Below are 25,622 nucleotides of genomic sequence, written 5' to 3'. Positions count from 1 at the left end.
TCCCAGCATTATAAGAGGGTCATCCCTATCTAGCTCCTGTTGGTTATCAATATACGATAAGGCATCTTATCTCCGGATGGCAAAGCTTCCCCCAAAATCACTGGATTAGGCAAGGCAAGATCACAGTCAGTCTCTCCTTCAAAAGGTTGATAACGGCAAGGTCTATGCAATTGCGGTTTACAGCTATTAAAAATTCGCTAATGTTAGTGAGTCATCATAAATAGCCATGTGTTGCAAAAGCACATATCAGTTATCGTGGTGAGAATGATTAACTTAGTCTTAAAACATTAACTAAAAATTTCCAGTGGATTAAGTCCATAATAGGATTTTATATCTGCAACTTACCACTGAGGATCAAACTATGATTCCGGAGAAAATCAGTTTCAATATCAATATCTTGCAATATTCTTGCAGATGATGCCATAAATTTTGATACAAGAAAACATCAGAACTGCTCAGCCTTTGGCCAATACAGTAGATGCTTGGACTAGAGGATTCTAGACATTTTCTCATTTAATATTAGAGAACAATAATTAAAAGTTTTTACACAAAAAAATGTCATAGCGATTACACTTTAATACAAAGTTATTCATTAGACAGTTACACTTCTCAAAGTCTGAAAATTGACCAAAAGAAAAAAAATGGAATATGAACGATGCCACAGTTAAACTCATCTGTACAGTGTACTGTACAACTAGAAGGATTGTGACCAAACAAAACTAGAAATCTTAAAAAGAAATTAAATGTTGAATATTCAAATAGATAATACATACTTCTAAATAGCCCTTTTTAAGGGTAGGCAACTACACCCATCCACAATACTGAAAACAAATCTATTTTACAATAAAAAGGTTGTTGAATCAATCAGGTCAAAAATATCAAGGCCATGTATGCTTTCTTTTATTGTCACTGTAAAAATATTTCAATAACATACAGTAACAGTTGCACTAAACAATGGAATGGCATATTACCATGCCCTTAACTAGAGGACTAGAGCAGCATGGGGTCTCTCCCTCTTTCCATCTGTCCTCTGCTTTTGCCTACATTGTGTTTGAAATTTCTCCACTTTCCTTGACTGTACTGTATGTTCTTGTTATAACCACATGACAATATTTTTTATGCAGATACAGTACTATCAAACACGTTCTTTATCTAAGTACAGATGTTTAAACATTTTATTAAACAATTAAAATGAAAAGTCAATAAAAAAAAAATTCCTTACGTGGACATCATGACCTGAACAAATGGAGACGTGATCACTGGAATCTCATGAAAAGAGGCATCCCTCCTTCCAACTACCATCTTAGTATTTTCTACAAGTTCCACATTCTACTAACAACACTTCACGTAGCACTTGCACCATCGCTTCACTCAACTAAAAAACTTCTCATCTATAAAAAGCTTGCACCTTCAGAAAAATAAAAATATAAAACCAGATTCCATACTGGCCACAGCCTTGCAGGGCAGGAGTCCATGCTCAACCCTTTGGACAATGGAGAGGCAAGAGTATTATGCTCATCTTCAAGACTAGTTTCTTTCAGTCAGAAGAGAGACGGAGTCTATAGCTCATCCAAGTATATAAAAGAAATGAAAACGAGCAATCCGAATTGTACACTGCACTTTCACCAAAAAATCCAAATATGCTGCAAGTTGCTTTGCTGAATACACAAACCAATTGCATCCAAGTTTGTTCAACGCAAGTGCTCCACCGCCTAATAGCCTGTTTGGCAAAATCCAACTTGCATCATCAACATGGATAGCCTGATGAACAACAATTCAGCAACATCTAAAAAGAAAAAAAGATTTAATAAAAAAAAAAGTCACTTTTTTTTAAATATATTTTTTTTTCTGGAAAAAAGATCTTTTAATCAAGTTTTAAGCATTGCATGTATAACTTAATGTATCTCTTTATAAAATTTATAAATTATTATGAACTTTTGAATGCCAATCCCTGATCAAACCATTTGACAAGATCCAGGCTCTTTTGGGGACATTTTCCTCATTTGTACATACATATATTTACCAAGGCACTTCCCCAATTCTGGGGGGTAGCCGACATCAGCAAATGAAACAAAAACAAAAAAGGGGACCTCTACTCTCTACGTTCCTCCCAGCCTAACAAGGGACTCAACCGAATTCAGCTGGTAATGCTAGGGTGCCACAGCCCACCCTCCCCTGTTATCCACCACAGATGAAGCTTCATAATGCTGAATCCCCTACTGCTGCTACCTCCACAGTCATCTAAGGCATCGGAGGAAGCAGCAGGGCATACCGGAACTTCGTCACAATCGATCGCCATCCATTCGTATTTCTAGCACGCTCTCTTGCCTCTCACATCTATCCTCCTATCACCCAGAGCTTCCTTCACTCCATTCATCCACCCAAACCTTGGCCTTCCTCTTGTACTTCTCCCATCATTTGTATTAGGACAAAATCCATTAGATACAACTTTTTCTATTATATAGCCTTATAAATTTCCTTTCCACAGGTATATTGTTAATTCTTGTACTCTTTGAATATGAACAGAAATGGTAATATCTGGATAAAATGCAAGTCACATATCCTGAGATAGACCCTGTTCAATGACAAAAAAAACACCCATTTCATTACAACTCGAACCTTGGTTTTAATCTATTTCACTTGGATCCAATGGCACAGTACTGGACCTAGAGAGGGACCAGTTTCGTGACGCACAACCATCACCCAACTAAAGTCTTAAAATTTCATAGTAAAAATAGTTGAATATCATGGAGAATGGAGTGGAGTAAATTCTAGGAAATTTCGTGTTGCTACAGATCCACAGGAGGCAGCTAAGACCCTTTGCAGGTTAATAATGCCTATGGGACTAACAATGAAAATGCCTCAAATGCATGATATTCTCTAATGGCACTATTCCCAAAATGGGGAGAAATTATTTAGGATAAATCTAGAATTCTAAAAATTACTTCAAAACTTTCCTAGTAATCGTATACCTGTTCATATGATAGCATCCTTTTATCAATTTAGCCTTGATTTTAATTGTATGCCCACTAAACTCCTGGGAATTGGGCTGGTGAATATATGAATACCAGGTATGGACTGTACTGAAGAAATCTTTAAAGTTATTAATGGATTTACTTTAAGGAATATTACTCAACTTATGACATTCACTTGGATGGAGGAACAGTAATCAACCACCATCTTTCTAAACAAGAAAATATAAATACCAAATCACCAAACAACACAGAAAATGAATGTGTAAAGAAAGCTTCCCCGAATGTTTCTGATTGCGACTTTTGCGAAACATAGACATATTGTGTGTATATCCAATAAAGATCTGGGACCCTGAGCCTTGGGGCAAGACGAATAATGATGAACAGGATAGTAATGAAAATAAAAGATACCTATGTCTCTCCTCTACAAAAGTAAGTACGACAATATTTGAAAAAAAAAAAAAAAAAAACCATAAGAATAAATCAAAGTTCTAGAACAGCATTTCTCAAATGGGGTGGAAATAATTACACTGCCCACTAGCAACAAAAAATTCTCAGATGGATTTTCCCATGACAGAAATAAAGAATGCTTGTTGAAGATGCAACAGTGTATTTATCAGTACATTGAAATTAATTAGGAAACAGTGACTGTTTTGACCACTCTTTCCTCATACCCATGAAGCGGGAAATTTGGATAGAACTTGGTAAAGGGGGGGGGGGGAGTTTGGGAGCCACTGTTGTAGGATATCTTGCATTTGGTCAACTACTAATACAGTACAGCAGGTGTGCAACAAACTCCGGGCAGTTTGTAGCGCTACGGCCAAGCGTCCTAATTTGCTTATTATCGCTCCAACTGTTATCTTGTATAGAATAAAAACTTTTGGAAATGGTCTACGGATCTTAAATATGTTGTGTAAGGGGGGGGTCCGGGGAGGCGCAGCCCCCCTGGGTAAGGACACGGCTTTTAGCATAGGTTAGGTGGGTTTATTAAGTTAGCTTCTCCCTTCGTACTCGTAGGTAAGGAAACTGTTGTGTAGGGGGGGGGGGGGGTTCCGGTTAGGATACGGCTACTAGCATAGGTTAGGTGGGTTTTTTAAGTTAGCTTCTCCCGCCAAAATCGTTTCTAGAACGACGGCCACAGTTCAGAATATTCCCGTTTTCTACGGGATCTGGCCGTCACCCTACAAAGGCTCCCAAACTCCTTTTAAATAGAAATTAAATACAATTACAACCCTGCTGAGCAGCACACACTACTTTAGATCATTTTATCATATTAAGGGAAGTATCTATTTGTCTTGCGCACAAACTAAGTGATTATATTAAAGGGGGTACTGTACTGAATTGTTTTTCACTTGAATGAAAGCCATGATTTTTGAGGCGATCAATAAATTCCATACCAAGAACAAATAGGATCTCAGACTTTAGGGAAATAAACTTTTTCAGCTACATATGATGACCTGACCATTAAAATAATTTTTGTCTAGTTCCCTAATGAGCATCAAAATGGTAAGTTTCATCTTTTTCTACCAGACAACCAGATGAATATTTAATGACTACATTCAGGTTCCAAATGGTGTGTTTTAAGGTAGAAGGATTTAGATTTATAGAATCCGGACTACACACACCGGTGTTGTGACAGTGGAGTGGCTAATAGGGATCAGCTGAAAAACCTTCAAGCTTAAGACGTTAAACAGCAAGTTGGATGAAAGGTAGAAGGAACAAGTAAAGAAGTAAGACTAAAGTGTGGGCACTGCACACTGCTGAGGGTCAAAGGGATGCTGTCAAGATCTTAAAGTAAAGATCACTATCCAAGGCACACCGACTGCACTCCTCCCCTTAAGAAGCGCATCTAATCTCAAATGTGTTCTAACTGAAAAATCAAGATCAGTGCATCAAAGCACCAAATTCAATATAACTATCTTTCAATAGTGGGAAAAAGAGGTTTACCAAGCATAGGAAATTATTCTTGAATTGCAGTAATATAGCAAATACTGTTCTTATTGTTTATTGGTGGGACATTTAGAGGTACAATTGGGAAGTTTAGTAGGTTTTAAAAATCCCTACGCTCAGAAACGATGGAGTATTGAAGCAGAAGCAGAAGATGGGGGGGGGGGTATTTTTGTAACTAAAGGAAGTAGAACTACCATAGAAACCTTGATAGGAAATTATCACGTTAGACCCAACAGTAGTAGCCACAAGTACGTGAATAATTCAGTGCCATCATAAAAGCAAGTGGGAGAAGACATAAAAGTACTAGCTTGATATAAGATAGCTAGTGCGTCTGAAACCTATGAGCATTCCTGGATCATCCTCCAGACTGGAACTCTTTAAGAGTTTCCAGTGTTTGCCTAAGAATTGTAAATTGGATTACAGTAGTTATAAATTTGGGCTATTCAATGGCCTAGTGCTCGGCACTAACTGGGGGATAACTTAGCAATAGGACTACGAATAGGGTGCAAAGGCCCGTAAGTAATGCCTACAAAGCACAAAGTGAGGTGGACTGAGACTGTACTAAACCCTTACAAGGGACCTGTGAATGCAGGGACCATTCCATGGTTTCCCTGGGTTAACTATAAGGAGTCCTCGGGTTACGACGGTCCCAACTTACGCTGTTTCGAGGTTACGAACGCGCACCATAAAAATATAAAAAATAATATGAAGAGTTGTTCCATCTTACGTCGTAAGCGATGAAAACAATTGCGAACTAATTTCTAGCGGGCAGCAGATGGATGCGCTTTGTTGTGGTTGTGGGCGAGGAAGACGCCGTCAGTCGCATCACTCGGTTTCAGTGATATGTCCTTTTGGTTGTGTACGCCGGTTCCCTCTCTCGAGTGTTTGATAGTTTTTTTTTTTTTTTTTTAACTTTTTGCCCTTCATTATGGCTCCACAGCGTAAGGCAGATTCTTCTGATGGTAGTGCATCAAATAAAAGAAAGGCCATCACCATGGAAGTGAAATTAGACATTATTAAGCGATCTAAAAACGATGAAACGCCCTTGGCGCCTCAGTCGTTCGACCGTGGCTACCATTCTTAAGGTTAAAGAACGCATCGCTGAACATGTGAAAGGATCTGCTCCTATAGAAGCAACATTGATAACCAAGCAGTGTAGTGGTTTAATCATTGAAATGGAAAGATTATTGGTGCCTTGGTTGGAAGATCAAAATCAATGGCGTATATCGGTGAGTCAGGAGAAGGCGAAAAGATTGTTTGAAGCGTTGAAAAAGAAAGGGGGGAAGAAAGTGAAAGAAGAATTTTCGGCTAGTAGGGGTTGGTTTATGCGATTTAAGGCTCGGGCCAATTACCATAACCTTGAAGTGCAAGGTGAAGCTGCTAGTGAGGATGAGAAAGCAGCAAGTGAATTTCCTAAAGCATTGGCTGAGATAATCAGGGAGGGGTTATTCTGCTTATCAAGTGTACATCGCAAAGGAGAAGTCAGCACCTGGTCATAAAGCCAGCAAGGAGAGGTTAATTTACTTCTTGGGGGAAATGTTGCTGGCGACTTCAAACTGAAGCCATTGCTGGTGTATTAGGCTGAAAATCCAAGGAGACTCAAGGGCATTTGGAAGAGTCAACTACCAGTCATTTGGAAGGCAAATAAGAAGGCATGGGTGACACTTGCAGTGTTTTAGTACTGGTTTATCAACAATTTTGTGCTTAGTGTGGAGCAGTATTGCACCAAAAAGGGTATCCACTTTAAGGTGTTGCTGGTGCTGGACAGTGCCCATGGACACCCTGCCCAGCTGGGAGACTGTCAAGATGGTTTACGTTCCACCTAATACTACAGCCCTTTTACAGCCTATGGACCAAGGAGCGATTGCTTCATTCAAGGCCTACTACCTCCGAAGGACAATTGCTATGGCATTACAGGCTACTGAAACAAAGGACTTGACTCTGAAAGACTTTTTGGAAGTCCTACAATGTCCTTGATGCTGTGAAGAACATTGCGGATTCCTGGGAGGAGGTGAAAATTACAATCATGAATGGTGTTTGGAGGAAACTATGTCCTTAATTTGTGAATGATTTCCATGGGTTTGAGGACACAGTTGACCATGTTATTAAGAACATTGTTGCCCTGAGAAAGGAAATCGATCTGGATATGGAGGTTAATGATGTTACAGAGCTGCTGGAATCTCATGGAGAAGATGATCATAGAGGAAGAAGAAACCCCCACCCCAGAGTCTATGGCTTTCACAAGGCAGGGCTTGTCTAAAGGTTTTGCTGAAATACAGCAAGCATTGGCAACTTTTGAGGCTCTGGATCCTAATATGGAAAGGTTCAATAGGGTTTCCAGAGGCATCATGGATTTACTATAGTGTTCACAAGATCATCTTGGATGAGAAGAGGCTCTTGTCTGTCCAGTCTAACTTGGCGCAGCATTTCAAGAAGGTAGATCTGCACCTTCTACCTCAGCTGCCTCTACTACAGATTTGCCAGCAACAGACTCTACCCTCTACCTCAGCTGCCTCTATTGCTACAGAGGCTCTACCATCTACCTCAACAACTCCACTTTCTCCTCCACCTTCTATAGGTTCTACCTCACTTGGCCCAGCTTCTCCATCTTCTGTCTCACTTCCAGAGAATCCTGACTCACCTGCCCCACTCTCTCCATCCCTTGAAGAATCCCTTTCATTGTGCAAGCCAACCATAGTAATAAGGTAGGGAATTGTTCTCTTTTTTTTTAAATTAATATTTACTTTAATTCATGTGGTAAGGAATTGTTTTCTCTTTTTCTAATACTTCATTTGTTACATTTTATTATAGTAAAATACTTTTACAGTACAGTACAGTACGTATAGAGTAATTTATTTATGATGTTTCGGCTTGCACTGAAATTCGGATCAACGTTGGAAGTCGAAAACCCCCTCTATTGTTGTTTGGAAAGAGCAATTATTTCCTTACTTTTTAGGAGTCCTGTTTGAAACCTGGCCTCGGATATTTTCATCTCCAAGACTTACACTTAATATGTTTAAATAGTAGCTATTTCAATATAGCTTTATCAAACTTCTGACTTGTCCTTAAATCATCTAGTACCAAGTAATGACATAACTAGAAAACCCCTTTAAACAGTATCAAGTATAAGCAAATTGCTTTACATTGGACTTCTCCCTCTGGTTACTGAAAAATTTCATTTGAAGAATTTCATTTGTTCAGCGGCTAATTAGGGATTAAACATTTTCTAATAAATTAATAAAAAGCAACGCACTACACAACAGTGAATGTTACATATTCAGGGATGCCTATAAAATTACCTTCTGATTACAAATTTTTAACCATATCATATTACAAAAGGTCCTCATCTTACAACCTGAGTTAGTTCCAAGAAACTATTGTTAAGTCAAATTGTTTGCAAGTTGGATTTTGTTAAATTTAAGCCTAACCTGAATCCCATGCCTACGATTTCCAGCTACAAGTCGACAATCTTCATGAGTTTCAGTTGGATTTTGTATCTGATTGTTTGCAAGTTGAACGATTGTAATCTTTGGACCTTCTGAACTGAAATACTCTATTGAAAGGTTTTGGGCCTTTGACAAACCACTTTACAAAATCTAAAATTGGTGTAATAAAAAGTCTCCTGAACAAATTTCAGTGTTCATTACTATTGTTTAGAATAAACTTTGTCTACAAATTTATCTCCGAGTAGCCAACGTTAATTAAACATGTCCCACATGTTTTGTGCCATTTAAGGCATACAATTGAAGATCAACAGCATGAATCTTCAGCCCATGATCATTATTTCATTTATACAGTTTCACAACTATTCTCTCAATGTCACAGGCTAATTGCTTCCATGACTCTGGTAATTAAGGCACAACTTTATAAAGGCCTTAAATCACACCCTGGTTGGAAGTCCAGGTGTGCATACTGTATATCAAAATAACATTTGACTAAACTTATTCCCATCCTAATTAGTGTACTCTTGTATTTAACTCAACATCATTAAGTTTGTAATGAATTTTAATGGGTAATTCTTTCCACTTGTCATAGGTGGTTTCATTATGCCTTTTCATAGTACTTATCATTTGGCTATAAGTTTGCATTAGCTCTAGAATATATACATATACCAAGGCACTTCCCCCAATTTTGGGGGGTAACCGACACCAACAATGAAACAAAACAAAAAGGGGACCTCTACTCTCTACGTTCCTTCAGCCTAACCAGGGACTCAACCGAGTTCAGCTGGTACTGCTAGGGTGCCACAGCCCAACCTCCCACATTATCCACCACAGATGAAGCTTCATAATGCTGAGTCCCCTACTGCTGCTACCTCCGCGGTCATCTAAGGCACCGGAGGAAGCAGCAGGGCCTACTGGAACTGCGTCACAATCGCTCGCCATTCATTCCTATTTCTAGCACGCTCTCTTGCCTCTCTCACATCTATCCTCCTATCACCCAGAGCTTTCTTCACACCATCCATCCACCCAAACTTTGGCCTTCCTCTTGTACTTCTCCCATCAACTCTTGCATTCATCACCTTCTTTAGCAGACAACCACTTTCCATTCTCTCAACATGACCAAACCACCTCAACACATTCATATCCACTCTAGCCGCTAACTCGTTTCTTACACCCGTTCTCTCCCTGACCACTTCGTTCCTAACCCTATCTACTAGAATATTAGGTATAATTAACAGCTCTCACATGAACTCTCTTCTATTCCTTGACTCTCCTCTTTCCCATAATGGCATCTCAATTACACTCGCTTTAACTAGCTAAATGAAATGCTCCAACTTTTTAGATCCCTACATGAAAGTGAACTCAAATACTCACCCCAATAAGAAAATTAACGCATCTTGTACTTATGAGATTCTTGGCATTCTGACAATTCGCCATGGAACTCTATTTCCACCTGGAAATCAAGGTCGCGGTTGTTGCGCTCGTTTGGCTTCATTGTGAAAGATCCATAAACTTCTTCGCCAGCTTTCACTGTGAGGTAATCATCAAAGTAGAAGACGGTCTGTTTCCAGTGGGTATACCGAGCTTCAGGAGCTGCAGGATAAAAGATTTTCAAATGGTTAACTTAAACAATTGTACCCATAATAAATCCTTAAGATCTAAATTACAAGTAAAAATACTTTCAAGTAACAGAAATTAACCGCACGAGGCATGCTGAGCTTGTAATGCAAGGGGGGAGGGTGGGTAAAGAGTTAATAGAGATATAGCCTAACCCATCCAATTGACCAGTCTTGCACTCTTTAGCAAAAATTAACTTAAGAGCAGTTATAAAGCTATTTTTGAGACTTAATATTTCTGAAATTTTAGAAAAACCTTAGCAAATTAAGATTTATGATTTATAACTTTGGGCCATAATAGCATCATTACCGTATTTCACAAAACTGCAGTAATATAAAAAATATTTTTTGGTCTCCCCAAGGTAGACCATATTTTCATAAGTAAAGCTGCTTACTTCAATACTTTATTCAAGTTTGTTTGTTATTCACCTTTGCTGTGAATAGCTCGGCTACATTAAAAACCAACTATAAAAACTAAACATATTTTCCTTGTTCCCACTCAAAAGTTGGGTGGTTGTAAATAAAGGTTCTCCTAGCTACCACCAGCGTTTTGGTTCCTCATTCACCTGTTAACAGTACAATACTCCAGAGAAGTTAAAAGCACTGAGTGGAGAGGTGGGTGGCCTTACTAACAACAAAGTTTTGAAAAACCCTATTCTTACATGGTTGAGTTTCTGCATTCAACATTTTACGGTTTGCTAACAATGGCTGTCTTCTCTTCCTTAAGTAATTTTGTCAACCGGTATTGATACATAAACAAATTTCAAGTTCTAGCAAAATAATGACTATCTTATCAGTAAAAACATTGCCTTGTATTGACATATAATTTTGAATGGGAAAACCAAAAATCAATACCTGAAGGAATTTGCCAGCCTCTCATGAAAAATTATTTTCTCAAATGTTACAGGATGACATTACCCTAATGCAGTAAGGATTGGGAAAATTTTATGAAAGGGATAAAAGTATAATATTTGGTAAAAGAAAAAAAAAGTATTGTAAAGTAATTAAAAAAAATGTAAATCCTGTGATAAAAAAAATTAGGAACAAGGATTAGAAATTTTAAATTTCTTTTTACCTAAAACCATTACTTACAAACACACATTACTTTAAGCCTTCAATTCTAAGCTCATTAATTATACACTTCCTTTCCCCTTAAGTATTAAGAAAAAAAATTATTATAATTTTACCTGTAGAAAAGCCAGTTCTCTTGTGACACTTTGTGAATTCAATGTTGAAGTAAGTAATGAGGGCATGGACGTAGTCGTTTCTTCGAACCTGCAGCAAAATAAACGGTATAGTAAGTAAATCAGTTTCACTTATCTGGAGACACTTTGTACAATTAGTCAACATAATAGTACAGCACATGCTCGAACATTACATTCTTTTAGTCCGTCAGGGATAAAACCGACCACTTATCTATTAATAATTTTAATTCTAATAATTTCAATAATTTTAATTTAAATACTTTCAATAATGCCCATAGTTATCTTAGACCATGGATATTACTAAAATCAAGATTTAAAGTTCTTAAAAATATAAGCAGTCACTAAACCAAAGAAATAATATTCAAATTATTGTGTAAGTAAATTCAGTTCTTACCCTTACCTGCAAATGGAAGGGAGCACTGAAAGCCAGATCCTCTTTCTTGACAGTGTATAAGTCGACTTCCTTCACTAAACAAGAATTGGTGACAACCTGCGATTAAAAAAAATATATTGGATTTATTAAACTTGCTCTAGTAAAACCTACTGGAATAGATACATAAGCTTTTTATTAATTGAATAACCCCCAATCAAGAAATAAATGTTTTAAAAACTTGAATCAATACCCCAAATATTTCATTACTGTATTGTAGAGCTTTTTAATATTATATCTAACAATATCAAGAGAAATCACCACAATCAGGATTCTAATACAAAATATACAATAAAGGCAGTCATTAACCAAATAAATTTTCTAAGTTTATATTTTTCTTAAAATATAAACCCTTGTTACCACCCCACCCCCCTTTCCTTAAATAAGAGTATGATTTAAATTGTCAACATTCATAACAAAGTGTCAGTAGTTAATGGCGAGTGGGGGAAGGTCCCTTATCAGCTCTCGGAGTTTCCACTTTGACCTTCACCTAGGAAATGCATGGTGGATCAGGGCTTCCCATGCACATTCCAGTAATTCCTGACACCTCATTATAAATTTGACTGGTAGTTTCCAACTTCACTAAACTCATAATCCTATTGAAGGATGCACGTGTATTAGTGTAGGAACTAAATATGATTCACACTGCATGACATTTCTCATGGTTGGATAATCTTTTTCCATCTATGCCTTCCTTGAGCTCAAATCATTTATTCTTATAATAATTTATGCATGAAAAATAATTGGATGCATCAACCTGGTAGTTATTTCATATTAAACCATAAAACATTGTCAGAAACCAAATTTGAAACGCCCAATTACATGCTTTGTTCCCTTTCATTAAAATATATTCCTATATGGATTTCCAATTTCGCTTGAAATTAAAGTAACTTTTTGAGGTACAAACCTGTTTAGATTCGACTACATCAACCAGAGGTTCTGTCATGGCCACTTCACGTATGCAAGACATATCAAAGCCATAGACACTATCCCACCAATTTATTTTGTCATCCTTATACTGTCTGTCCTGGAATTTTAAAGTTTTTGAATGAGTATCAATAAAGGGATTATCTTAAATTTCCTATCAATAAAATGGAAACATTAACCAAATACTTTTTACAAAAGTTATATAAGGGATCATTAACTTATCCCATTTACATGTACTTTCCAACTTATGAAAGTTGGGCAAAATAAATTAAACCTCAGGGTTGATAAAAGTCCATTAGCTATCTGCACACCAACCTCAATAGCTGAAACAAAAAGCGTTGCACGGTCAGGGAACAGCATACCATCCTGAGCAAGCCACTTATCACGAGCATATAGAACTGTGTCCAACATGGACTCGTAGAAAAGACAGTAACCCATCCACTCGGATATAATTATATCTACTTTTTCTACTGGGATGGTTACCTCCTCCACTTTGCCTTGAATAATCTCCACAACTGCGAAAAAAAAAAAAATTTTCAGTCTTGACATCTCGATATTAATTCAAGTGTTGGATACTTGAGAGATTTCAATAACAATTTCTTTATCAGGTACCTCAGTTAAGATAGTTTTAGTTGCTACATGAAACATTGTAAGATATATTAAAACACTTACCATTGTCTAAATGATTGGCGACTACTATTTTCTTGGCATGCTCTACAATATTGGACATCTCGATACCAATAACTTTGGCAGCTCCAGCCTTTGCTGCGAACATTGACAGGATTCCTGTGCCACAGCCAACATCTAGGACTGTCTGAAAAGTGTAGAAAAAAAAAAATTAGCCAAAAATAAATGCTTGCTCTTAGGTATATGAATGTAGACAACAGGACAAACAAAATTGTATGGTAAATGAATTATTCACTCAAGGTAAAAGTCACATGGCCCCTTTAAATTTTCAACATACCTCACTAAACTTTATCTTATTCTATTTGTTTAATGTAGAATTTCCTTACTATAGCATTAATCATTATTTAACATTGCAACTTGTAATATGCTCTTGAATTCATAGAACAAAGACCTAAAACTTGACAACTGACAGAGGTCAAATTTACACTCGGTGGAGAAAAAACCTACTTTGCCTTTGAAGAGATGTCTGTTGTGGTACATTGCATTACGGTAAGTTAAAGTGCGCACCTCATCCTTCAACATTTCCTGAAATAGAAAGAAATTTCTTGAAATTACAGATTGGCTCTCTAGTACAGATATATTCAACAATTTCAATTCCTTACTACATAAATGCAAGTTATGTCACAATAAAAAACAATGCCCAAAACTTACCTCATGAATTCCAAAGTGTGCATATGAATCAAAATAATAGTCTTTTGACGTCATGTCGTCAATGGGCATTTTCTCCACTTTCTTTTCGTCCATTTTGTTGTCCATTTTGATCTCTGATACAATCTGTTGGAAATAAAAATTGTGGTTAGCTACAAAACAAGAAAAACATTATCATAACTGCACAATAAAATAAACTCCAACTTTTAAGCATCAAAAACTCGCCAATTGATTTGATACTCAACCACCAGGCCCTTTTAATTGAACATTTTACATAATCTTGGCACAAAACCTACACAACATTCATTATCATATAGCTGAAGAAATTTTTGTATACGTATATAACGAGGAAGATGGTAATTACTGCGACGTACATTGATAGCACCAAACACTTGAAAAAAGGAGCTAACAGAGCATCAACAAGAACTTTAAAGAGAGGACACAGTAAAATTGGCAAATCAAAAAGAAAAGAAGGTATTTTGGCACCACAATGTCCCAATAAAACCTTTCTGCTGTACGGTATATAGCAACCCAAATTTGGTTCAATTTAAGAGCTTCAGAATGCAAATCACGCTCTGACTAAAATCATAAATTTCATCAGTCATCATTTTCCTTAGCTATACAAATCTAATTCCTTTAATATACGAATTGTTTCAAGCGCAGCTGAATCTCGACAGTTAAAAACAGTTGAAAAATTTAAGTAACAGCAGGCGGTAAACTGAAGTCACTTTGAATGCATCTGGGGCCTTTGAGGGGAAGAAGAAAGCAGAAATAAAAGAAATTGAGGAACTTTCATAATTTGTGATTTGTTCCTCCACTAATAATACAAAGCTTTATCCTCTAATATGAGCTTCATTCTTACGTGAGGTGAAGTCCCTATAGCAAACTGGATGGCTAAAATCCCAGAATAGCTATGCTTGGACATGACAAGGTGTGGAGCATAGCATAGCATTCTAGGCACCTCACAAACCAGGGTCGACTGTACCGTTAGGTTTACAAACTAGGCACAACAAAGGCTGTTGTCAAGGAAAATCTATGTATTTCTCAGACTAGAGTCTTAACTAAGGCATATCTCCAAATCAATACGAGTACCTGTACATATCCATCCTTCCTTTTGTAAGAATTATGGTGGAATGAACACTTCTATTTTACCAAATAGAAAAGTTGCTAACTACTGTACAAGCAGTGATTAACTGTACCAAGGCTTGTCCTGCACTATAAGGTTCCAATCCCTATAACGCCAAGGGAAGGGAACAATAGCATCTCTGCTTCGGAAAGCTGGTAACAGGATTTTAGAAGACCGGCCTGTTTTCAAGAATTCTTTCCAAGCCAATACCTGCACACCAACCTTGTCAAATGCTTCCTTAACACACTGATGGGGAATTCTAGTGGTCGTTCAGGAATTCTTTCCGAGCTGATACCTGAATGCCTCCTTAGCTAGCTCTGATGGGGAACTCCAGTCATAGCCTCGAATCTTGGGGACCACAGCACAGTCTGTCTACTGCCACTTAACTGCCTTTAATCAGCGATCTAGGGACTCCGGAAAGGTCGTTAACCCTCCTGATCAACGACAGGGCCTGTATTAAGTACTATAACACCTTGACTCAGTACACTCTGTACTGTCTGCCTGCAGCACCCATCTTACAGAATCATGGGAGTCCGCAATGCGGGAGAGGCCACTTTTCTTGGGAGAGGAAACGTATTGCTTTCCGTCTTCATGTTAAGAATTCCATACTTGACAGGCACCAAAGAGGATCGGGATTCAAACTTATCTTAAATTTCCCTATTTGGGGAAATAAAAAGGCACTGCAGGCAAAACTTTACACTTTGCCGAGGAACTCCACCTACTAGGTGGCGAACAAGAAGTCAGGATCTCTCCTAAATAACAACCAAGGGGAGTCATACCATCCCTTAAGAGTTCTATATGGAGTTCACTTTAACCTTTTTTGGTCCTTACAAAAAAGGGTGAACAAGTGTCCCCCGTCACATTTGAGAGGACAACACTTTTAGGAGACTGGACCTGATGGTGGTTTGCCTAGATTAAAAAGGCTCAAATGATGCTTCAGTGCTCTAAAAAGGACCAACCATAGACAACCTTGATTGGAGAATCTAAATTTTCACCAAGGGAGATGCATCTTGGTGTATACACCTATAAGAGGGGATCTAATTCTAACGCACAGTCAACCTCATTCCATTCAACAAGTCATTCGACTGTACAGAAGGGCACCTGAAAATAGAACACTTGCATGCATCTTTACCATCTACCCATGTATACAAGGGAATAAAGTGACGAGAATGCATCATGAGCAGAAGTTCGCAAGCCAATGGGGAGCGAGACTGTGCGAATAGATAACAGCAAACCATTATGTCACTGCTCTACATTAGATGAACAAGCACGATGAGCCACAAAGCCCTTTTTAAATTACATACATACATACATACATATATACATATATATATATATATATATATATATATATATATATATATATATATATATATATATATAGATAAAATTGAAGGCAACCAAGTGGGGGCTATGCGATCAATGGTGAGCAAGTGCACAATTAATGGCAAGCAGGATAGATGGTGTGCATTCAATCAGCATGCAAACAGGATGGTTAGCGATCAATCGGGAGTGGGTTAGATTGAGTGGGGCCAGCCAGTTAAGGTTGGAGCGTGCAATCGCACACATGTAATGGGGGTCTCTTAATAATGCATGAACATCTAGTAGCACTCCAATGGGAATGCGAACTGGCATGATGGCGCCCATGTAGGAGCAAGAGATTGAATGGCAATGTTCTAGATGCTCGTGATCACGAACAGCTCAGAAAAAGGCAAAGTAGCATGCAATCCGCACTTTTTCTTCGTGCGTATTAAACCGTACACACAGGATTTCCCTTTCCAATTTTGAAAACGTGCTATAAGAGCTCCGAAAACCAACCAAAAACACGTTAAATATTCTCATAAAACAATAAATACCTTCTCAAAAACACTGTAAAACATGCTTTATTTCAACATATTTACAGAAACGATCATAGTGTACCTATGGACAAAAACATATGATACAACTGTATTTTGAAAACAAATAAAAAGATGCCATTTCATTGTTAAAATGGAAAAGATTTCTTTAAATGTAAAGTATCAATGGTAAAGATGACAAACTGTCATTTTTCATAAATTGTTTCTCGGGTCAGCAATGGTCCTTCACCAATCAGACTTCGCCAGTAAAGTATCCATGCTATTAAATCATAATAACTAACAATGAAAAAATGAAGAACAAATTGGTCTCCCAACAAAAATAGAGGAGCTAGCATCTAACCTACCCCAAAGGCCCCGTCCTTACCTACTTATAGAACAATGGAGGAATCCACCCCAACCGAAGACACACCTTAGACTGCCGTATTTTTGGCAACAGGGTTGAAAATAAGGGTTATGGCTGTCAACAGACCTACACTCCATGATAAAATTATCACTATATGAGACAAATCCCTGGGTTGAGCTATTATTGATATTTTGCAATCTTCCAATGGTCTTTAAACAAAAAATAGCAGTGTGTACACAATAGCCAATAAGACAAAAAACAAATTCAAGCAAACCATTTCGGCAGTGACATTCATTAAAGACTATTTGAATAGGTTGTTGATTCCCAAAGGAGACTACAAGAATACACAGTACAGTAATGGGGTGAGGTTTATTGTACTGTACTACAATGTCAGAAATTTTATGAACTTCAGGATATATTGAAATGTCAAAGTAAGTACTTTATAGACAAATCCCTGATTTTCAACTAAGCTTCAGGATTACAATATTAAATCAGTAGAAGATATTATGGCTCTAATTAATCGTATTTCTATGTTGGGTGGATAAAAAAATTGTTCTGGTTTATCAGTTGAATAAAGTCTGGAATATCCAAATATCCAAAGTTTCGTCTCTTAACTTTTACCAAAAATTCAGAATTAATCATTTGCAATTCATACGAGTAGGGTAGCGGGCACCTGTATGTGTGATCGCTGACCCCTTATTTTCAACTATCGAAAATTAGTATAGAATAAAAAAAAGTTCAGAATGTTCTAAATAACCAGGTAAGTACTTACCAGATACAAATAGAATAGTTTTGAAAACCAATATTATTGTAAAATTCATGTTGAACGAACTCTCTACCCTGACATGCAGTTTCTCGCTCACGTAGTTCCCAATATTTACTGTAGACAGCGTTTTGATCAATTCAACAGTGCTTTTGTGACTGAATACCTGTACTGAACTAATCGGCGATCGCGGCAATTTGAAACGACACAATGGGACCCCAATTGACACGGGATACTGCTAGATGGCTTCGTTTTTACCCAATCAGAATCCCAATTTCCAGATTTCAAACAGGGTAACGGGCGCATCAATCATGGGTCGGAGATGCTCATTCTTTACCCAAGAGTTGCGAAGATGGCAACATCTCAGTGCAAAGATACTTGTGAATCATTTTTCAATTCCATTAATCGAAATACCGTAAGATTGCATTTTTTCCAACAGTGATGAATGAATTTACCAGATGTATAAAAAGGGCTCTTGGGGGATTATTGTGTCGTACTGGGGAAATAATTTCACATATGACGGAAAATCATCAAAAATGGCAAACAAAAGTAATTTTGGGGCTGTTTTAAGATATTGCCGTAGGATGATTGCCAATAAACTTTGAAATTTCTCTTCACATTCAAAACTATCTTGCCAAGATATTTGTTATTTCAGCATGTTTTGTGTATACCGTAGTACTGCATACTGTACCCTAGAACGTGATTGGTCCCACGTACAGAGAGTTTGCATCTCATACGCTTGTGGACTGACCTGTACCAACCGTGTCACACGATCGTACATAAATTATTTTGTATATATTATTCTTGTATCTGCGTTCTTCCCTTGCACTAAAAAGAACCAGAACAAACATGTCTGTGTCGCCTATGTAACATTGTCATTTCTCGAACATGTATTTTCCTGTTGCCTTGAGGTTTTGTATATATAAAGGAGTGTTCTTTAATAATACAACTCATTTGATTGCTTCCTGCCTTTGAGTCACAACCCTTCTTTCGGCTCGTCACATTGGTGACCCCGGAGTGACAATGTGACGAGCCGAGAGAAGGGTTGTGACTCAAAGGCAGGAAGCAATCAACTGAGTAGTATTATTAAAGAACACTCCCCTTTATATACAAAACCTCAAGGCAACAGGAAAATACATGTTCGAGAAATGACAATGTTACATAGGCGACACAGACATGTTTGTTCTGGTTCTTTTTAGTGCGAGGGAAGAACGCAGATACAAGCATAATATATACAAAATAATATATGTACGATCGTGTGACACACGGTTGGTACAGACCTAACTTCTGCCGGGACGTGCGTGGACATTTTAACGATGGACAACAAGAAGCCTGGCAGACCAGGACGTATCTATGAGAAAGATGAGAGTAAGTTCGGAAAGTGGAAATACAATGTTGGTAGCAAGGCCGAAAAAATTCCGCTCTTTGAAAATGACACTCGTTCCCACCGCAAATGAAGTTTCAGAAATATATATATATATCTATATCCTACGGTAATGGGGGACCCCCAGTGGGAACTCGGGGTTTTGGGTGGGGAAAACACACTGGGGAAATGATATATAATGGTAAAACAAACCTTTTCTTTTCTATACATTACCTTCTCGGATGTATAAACGGAGGAAAAGACAAAACAGTATAACTGGATAAACTTTGGAGGTGCCGTTCCAAAGGCTATGTCTCATGATAAAAATACGGTAACCATAACTGCCAACGTGTGATGTAGAGCTGCGGCAACGTTAGCGTAACATGCTAACATTAGCAGTGTTTTCCATTTATTTTTTGTCATTCTATTGTTGGTTGTAGTCACTCCCGTACGTTCGTTTGTACATAGCAGGTTTCGACCTTCTGCGCATAATCTCCCCCACCCCCTACGTATAGGCTTCACCTCCACCAATAGTTCTTCTTCTCTAGCCATCAAATTTAACTATTCGACTTCACACGTTTATTTAAGTATACGATTTGAACCAGTACAACTATTACCATCCCTTTTATGCAATACCCTCGTATACATATTACGTTTGACCCCAGTATTACTCGTTTTATTATCCGATATCTTATAAAATAACCTCATTTTATATACCTATCAAATATTATTTATCACACACTTTATCTTTCTATTTTACTTCCATACATTTTGTTATTACCTTGTCACTCCCAGATTTCTCATAAATACTTGCTCTGGACAAGTTTCCCATTCTGGTTCATTCATATTTACTCTCTAGACTCCGTTAACCAATCACAAACCCCTATGTATATAAAGTTTGCACAGGGGGGTTAATATTTCCCTAGCCCTACCTTCCAACAAACCCTTTTCCATGGAAACCTTTGTCCAAGTCAGCTTTTTGTTAGTTCAAGTGACGTCTTTTTGCGTATTTTACGATCGAAGTTTTAGAAAATTATAACGACTTCAGTTATCCATACTTGAAAGTATTTTGGTGAATTCCAATGTTGATAATTTTCTTAAATCTCGTAATGTAATATACCAACTTTTACAGTGTTCTAAGTGCAGTACTAAACTAAGGCAAAACAATTAAGACACCACAGACTCAGTCACAACACCCCAGTGACCCACAAGTTTCGTCGTCACGGTAATAAAAGTCACCAATTTCTTTAACTTTGTGTTAGTTTTACTAAATTTTGTTAAGAGCGAAGCTCAACATTACCGCTTGCCAGTGCATATGAGGTTAATGTTTTATTTTCCTGTGATCGTAAGAGAGGAACAAGAACCATTATATTTAACGTTGCTAATGTTAGCGTGCGCAGCTCAACATTACCGCTTGCCAGTACATACGAGTTTAATGTTTTATTTTCAAGCGAGCGAAGCGAGCCAGTGGCGGAACAAGAACCATTATATAAAATGTTATCGTAAGTGCTAACGTTATCGTAATGTGAGTGAAGCGACACGGATTAACATGATATTTATAACAAAGGGCATTATATTGAGTTTGTGACCTGGGAACTTTTAGGTTAGGTTAGGTGGGTTTGTTAGGCTCTATACCCTTTTTGTACCTTTTTTAATATTGTGTAAAGGGTATTTGGAAAAATTCTTTAAAATACACGATATAACCGTAGCTGCTAACGTTAGCAATGGCCCCGTAACATTGGTGGCGCTGTGTATCATTGGTAATGTTGCTAATGTTATCATTCGCAGTACATACGTGAGTGAAGTGACACGGAATTTGAACAAGTCATTATATTTAAGCACTTTAACAAAATATATATAAGACATTTAAACATTAACAGAAAATATATGTTTTCCTGTAGAAAATAATGTTACTTAACCGGTTTTCACCTTCATTCCATCCGTAATAACAACCAGTTCGGCTACTTAAAGTTAGTCGAATTGGTTGTTCTGTTGGTTTGCGGTTAAAATGAAGGTCAAATTCGGGTAAATCACATTATTTACAACAGGAAAACATACATTTTCTTTTCGAAATGACAATCTGTAATACAGTAAAACTTTACCGTTGTTTCATCCAAAAACTACCACAATTTTGGACTATTGGAAGGCTTAAATTAACATCAAGGATAAATTTCTGAAGACACCACACTTAACCACAGCGTCAATTTTGCAAGTTTGATGGTACGTGTGCACGCCATTAACATTGAATCGCAGTGGCGAGTACTTGAAAGATCTGCAATACCCAAATTCGGACCACACAAACATTAGCTACTTTGCTATGAACATTACAGTATTAAAAAATGCTATCTGATGGATACTTTGCCAACTGAAGGCATTTCTGGAACTAGTCGTGTGTGTTTACCAGCTCGATATCCGTGATTCAAGTCCTCGTCCGTCCCTACACCCCATTCCTTCCTTTTTCACTAATTGCCGGTCGATTCAATGCACCGCGAAGTCCCTTGAGAAAAAAAAAAAAAAAAACGATAACACTCAAAGATTCTGACTTGAGTATTGGCGCAGTGGGGCGAATGAAGTTTGTTCGGACAATTTGTACACTTGTACACTTCTCATACGAAATGATCGAGATACCTTGCTATGGGGTGAATCGGGTTACAAATCAAACACAGGGTAAGCTAAGAGTACGGTAGTGAAAGGGGGTCGCAGGGGGGCCGGTAAGCCCCCTTAAGTAGGTAAGGACATCCTTGTAGGTTAGGTTAGGTGAGAAGTACAAAGATAGGTTGTGTTCTTGTGTAGTTTGCAGAAATACTTAGACTAGAAAATAGAAAAAATAATAATTTTCGATGCACTACGAAGGAATGGGCCGCTGATATACAAGGGCTCCGATGAATGCGCCACATCTAGTGCAAAATACGCCAAATTGGAAACAGCGTACTTACGGTGGCTCCTTGAAATGAGCAGCAAGTCATCTTGTCACATGTCATTTAATAAGCCTTAAAATTCATGTGCTTGGCATTTAAAAGTGGTCATAAGAGAAATATTTGGAACTGGTAAAGTTGGAGGGCATATTTAAGCAACTACATGTGGCACTGGTCAGACCACACCTAAAGTAAGCAAATCAAGCATGGGCCCCATACCTGGTGAAGGACATAGAGGCTATAGAAAATGTACAGAGGAGAGCCACCAAATTAGTTCCAACACTGAAGAATTCAAGTTATGAAGAGCACTTCAGGAAATTGAAGATGCACACACTGGCTTACAGCCGGGCGAGGGGAGACATGTTGGAGACTTTCAAAATCCTGTCCGGCGGGTATGATCCGGAAGTATGCCAAAGATTGTTCATGATAAGAGAAAGCGATAGAACAAGAGGACATTCCAAGAGGATTTATAAGAAAAAAACAAGACTGGAATAAAGAAAGAATTCATTTTGTAATAGAGTGGTTAACAATTGGAACATGCTGCCACAATTTGTTGTTGACTCACAGTCTATTTGGAAATTTGAAAACAATATGGATAAGGCATGGAGGGATCAAGATTTACTTTATAATTATAGAGCTAAAATAGATTATAGTAAAATTATTTATAATATAGCCACCACCACCACCACCAGTGCAATCACCAACCTAGTAAATCATTCCGAGCTGGATGTACAGGCTTAACAGCCTCTTTCAGAACATCAACTCTAAGAATAGAGCAAGACAATATCCCGCCAAAAATGTTAAACACTAAAGCGCCGGGTGGGGTTCTAACGAAATATTACCAATGGGAGGCTTACTCATGCCGAAAGGCTAGAACTATTTAGGGTACAAAATAGACAAATTGAATCCTGGATATACACGAGGTTAGCCTCCTCATAGACGGTTGCGTTACCAAAGACCCGAGACTAAATTACAAAGCATAATCCTTGAAAAAACTCTAAAATACAAATAAATATCGAATAGTCTTACGAACGACCCCGTTCACTAGCCTCTACCAATGGTCACGCTTCCAACCTCATGTCAAGATCTACCGGTAGGCTACATGGCCATATGTGCATTCTGACAATTTAATATGAAAATCATGAATAATGCAGTTAAATCATAATGCACAGAGACTTTGCAAACTGCATTAGTAAAACAACCTCAGTTAACTTAATGTTTCTACAGAGAAAGACTTCAGCCGCTACCACATTCGTAGACGATTGCCAAACAAGCATGGCTGCAACATTTCTCACATTTTATCGACGAAATAAGGCAGTTTTGCGGGTAAGGAGCATACGAGTAGATACACCACAACTACACTTACACAATGTTACACTTCAAATGGGAAGTAATTCCCAATATACAGAAATATCCTCACTTAATCAGCAACGCAGCTCCTTTGTTGTGGGTCGATCAAGACACCGCTTTGCACGTGGCGCCAACGGTACCAGATTTAAATGGCCGACTTCTTTTGCAATTTCTAGCTAAAGAACAACTAAACACGCGGCTATTTGTATCTACAAACAATGAAGAAAATAAGAACTGTTTGTGATATACATATCACCAAATAAAAGTACTAAACCACAGAGTTATAACCTACTTCCATTTGTTCAGCCATGATGCGCAGGCTATCGGCGGTAAAAGCGGCGTAGAGGAGAACTACGAGGAAGTTGTAATGGGGGAGAACAGGGAGAGCCAGGGGGGTTCTTATACCTGAGGGGACCTTAGGGGGGGAGGGGGGAGGATTAGGAGACCAAGGACATGTAACCCCATAAACCCCGACAACTCCAACAACCAGACCTTTCTGGGAAGAATAGTATAAAACGTTCAGATGCGATCATTTCACGGAACGATTCATTTCTGGTGCATTTCTTAAAGGAAACATATTTTCTGAAGCGCCATAATAAGAGATGTTAAATATAATTTATGAATTAACAATGTCGCTAAATTGTAGTCAGATACGTTTGCCTTAATTAGCAACACCCTTCATGCTACAAAATAGTTAAGCAGGCAATTTAGTACCCTGCCCCGATTCTACTCCATGAACGAGGCTGGGAAATTTCAACAGAGATGGACTTCTAAAATTCTAAAAGTCATCTGCGACTATACTTACAGGGTCCACCAGTTCCAGTTTTTCCAGCTTTGTCACTACAGCCATATCTTCTAACACCCGTTTTAATAAAGAAATGTTTATGTAATCTTTGCGAGTTGTACTTCACGCCGTCTGACTCATGCCCTTCGACGCCTGGGGGAACAACGCCGTGGTCGTCAATGCTGGATAACTATGCCGGTTCATCCCCCCCGGTAGACCAAGAACACCGCTTCATGGGATTATGTTTAATTAACGTGATGTTCGATGTTATAGGAAATGTTTTGTTAATAATGTATAATTATGTATTAATTATCATGCATATTTACCTTTTTGATTAGAGGGTGCCGCCGTGCCGGAAAAGTTCTTATGGGTGATATTGCTATGCCAGCTCAGTTTTTCATGACCGGCCAGATAGTACCTACTTAAAGTACACGTGACTTTTATACTACCAAAGTTATGCCACTAATATTATTTAATATCGAATTTATTCAGCTTTGAGAATAATTTAATATCGTGAATTATGTAAGTTGAATGAGTCTTGATTCATACATCCCTTGTTGGTGGCTGAATGGATAAGTCAATGTCATCTACTCCACCAAGCCAAAAAGACAGATGTTAATCATTGTTCCTAAATAGAAATAGGCCTAAGCTTACAGATGTGATTCCCTTTAGCTGTAGGTTCTTCCCAAATTAAGATTAATTATATATATATATATATATATATATATATATATATATATATATATATATATATATATATATATATATATATATATACATATATATATATATATATATATATATATATATATATATACATATATATATATATATATATATATATATATATATATATATATATATATATATATATATATATATAGGCTATATATATATATATATTGTCACAAATAAAGGGCTTAGAATAAATAATTTATGACAATTATAGTAGGCGGTATAGCTCAGCAAATCCATGTTTGCCAACGGTTATACTCATATAAGCGGATGATCAACTTGGTGGAGTGATGCGGGCTTTGGGTGTGGAGGAAATGCCCCCCTAAATCTCGATGAAGTCACTGGCAGCAGGGTGACGGGTTAGGTTTAAGGCGATGGACAAACTGTCTCTTCGGCTTTTACTCCTGGTGTCTGGTGGTTGATCTCACTAGAATTAGTATGGACCGGCAAGAATCACTTGCCCTAGCTAGATACGCGCTGCATATCTCGAGGGACTGGCTATCCTTTGA

The 25,622-nt window shown here is 37.7% G+C and overlaps 2 protein-coding genes across 8 annotated transcripts; one reads left to right on the top strand and one right to left on the bottom strand.

The window, feature by feature from the left end:
* Window positions 1-887: 887 nt before the first annotated feature.
* Window positions 888-24,546, bottom strand: Art1 (arginine methyltransferase 1). 7 transcript variants are annotated; one of them, XM_068365056.1, is made up of 10 exons: window positions 24,400-24,546; window positions 13,882-14,004; window positions 13,678-13,755; window positions 13,216-13,357; window positions 12,859-13,058; window positions 12,524-12,643; window positions 11,581-11,676; window positions 11,169-11,256; window positions 9,740-9,958; window positions 888-1,786 (listed from the first exon to the last, which is right to left on the bottom strand). In XM_068365056.1, the coding sequence occupies exons 1-9, from the start codon at window positions 24,442-24,444 to the stop codon at window positions 9,753-9,755; spliced, it is 1,098 nt and encodes a 365-aa protein (XP_068221157.1). In that variant the 5' UTR covers window positions 24,445-24,546; the 3' UTR covers window positions 888-1,786; window positions 9,740-9,752. The 7 variants fall into 7 exon arrangements, with proteins under 7 accessions (XP_068221157.1, XP_068221158.1, XP_068221159.1 ...); XM_068365057.1 differs by lacking the exon at window positions 24,400-24,546 and adding an exon at window positions 23,887-24,040; XM_068365058.1 differs by lacking the exon at window positions 24,400-24,546 and adding an exon at window positions 23,665-23,822.
* On the top strand, window positions 5,957-6,421 carry LOC137633048 (tigger transposable element-derived protein 1-like). Its single transcript, XM_068365214.1, has one exon. It carries the CDS (start codon window positions 5,957-5,959, stop codon window positions 6,419-6,421), a length of 465 nt encoding a protein of 154 aa, XP_068221315.1.
* Window positions 24,547-25,622: the final 1,076 nt, after the last annotated feature.

Source organism: Palaemon carinicauda, chromosome 42 (genome assembly GCF_036898095.1).
Source record: "Palaemon carinicauda isolate YSFRI2023 chromosome 42, ASM3689809v2, whole genome shotgun sequence".
Taxonomy (NCBI): Eukaryota; Metazoa; Arthropoda; class Malacostraca; order Decapoda; family Palaemonidae; genus Palaemon; species Palaemon carinicauda.
This window is presented reverse-complemented; position numbering and strand designations above follow the sequence as displayed.

Excerpts from the sequence above, each read along its gene's own strand:
- LOC137633048 (XM_068365214.1), top strand. The coding sequence starts at position 5,957 with ATGAAACGCCCTTGGCGCCTCAGTCGTTCGACCGTGGCTACCATTCTT.
- Art1 (XM_068365054.1), bottom strand. The coding sequence starts at position 23,521 with ATGCTTGTTTGGCAATCGTCTACGAATGTGGTAGCGGCTGAAGTCTTT. Across the intron at positions 13,059-13,215 it reads CGCCAATCATTTAGACAATG|TTGTGGAGATTATTCAAGGC; the intron begins GTAAGTGTTTTA and ends TTTTTTTCGCAG. Across the intron at positions 11,257-11,580 it reads CCTTCCATTTGCAGGTAAGG|GTTCGAAGAAACGACTACGT; the intron begins GTAAGAACTGAA and ends ATTTTGCTGCAG.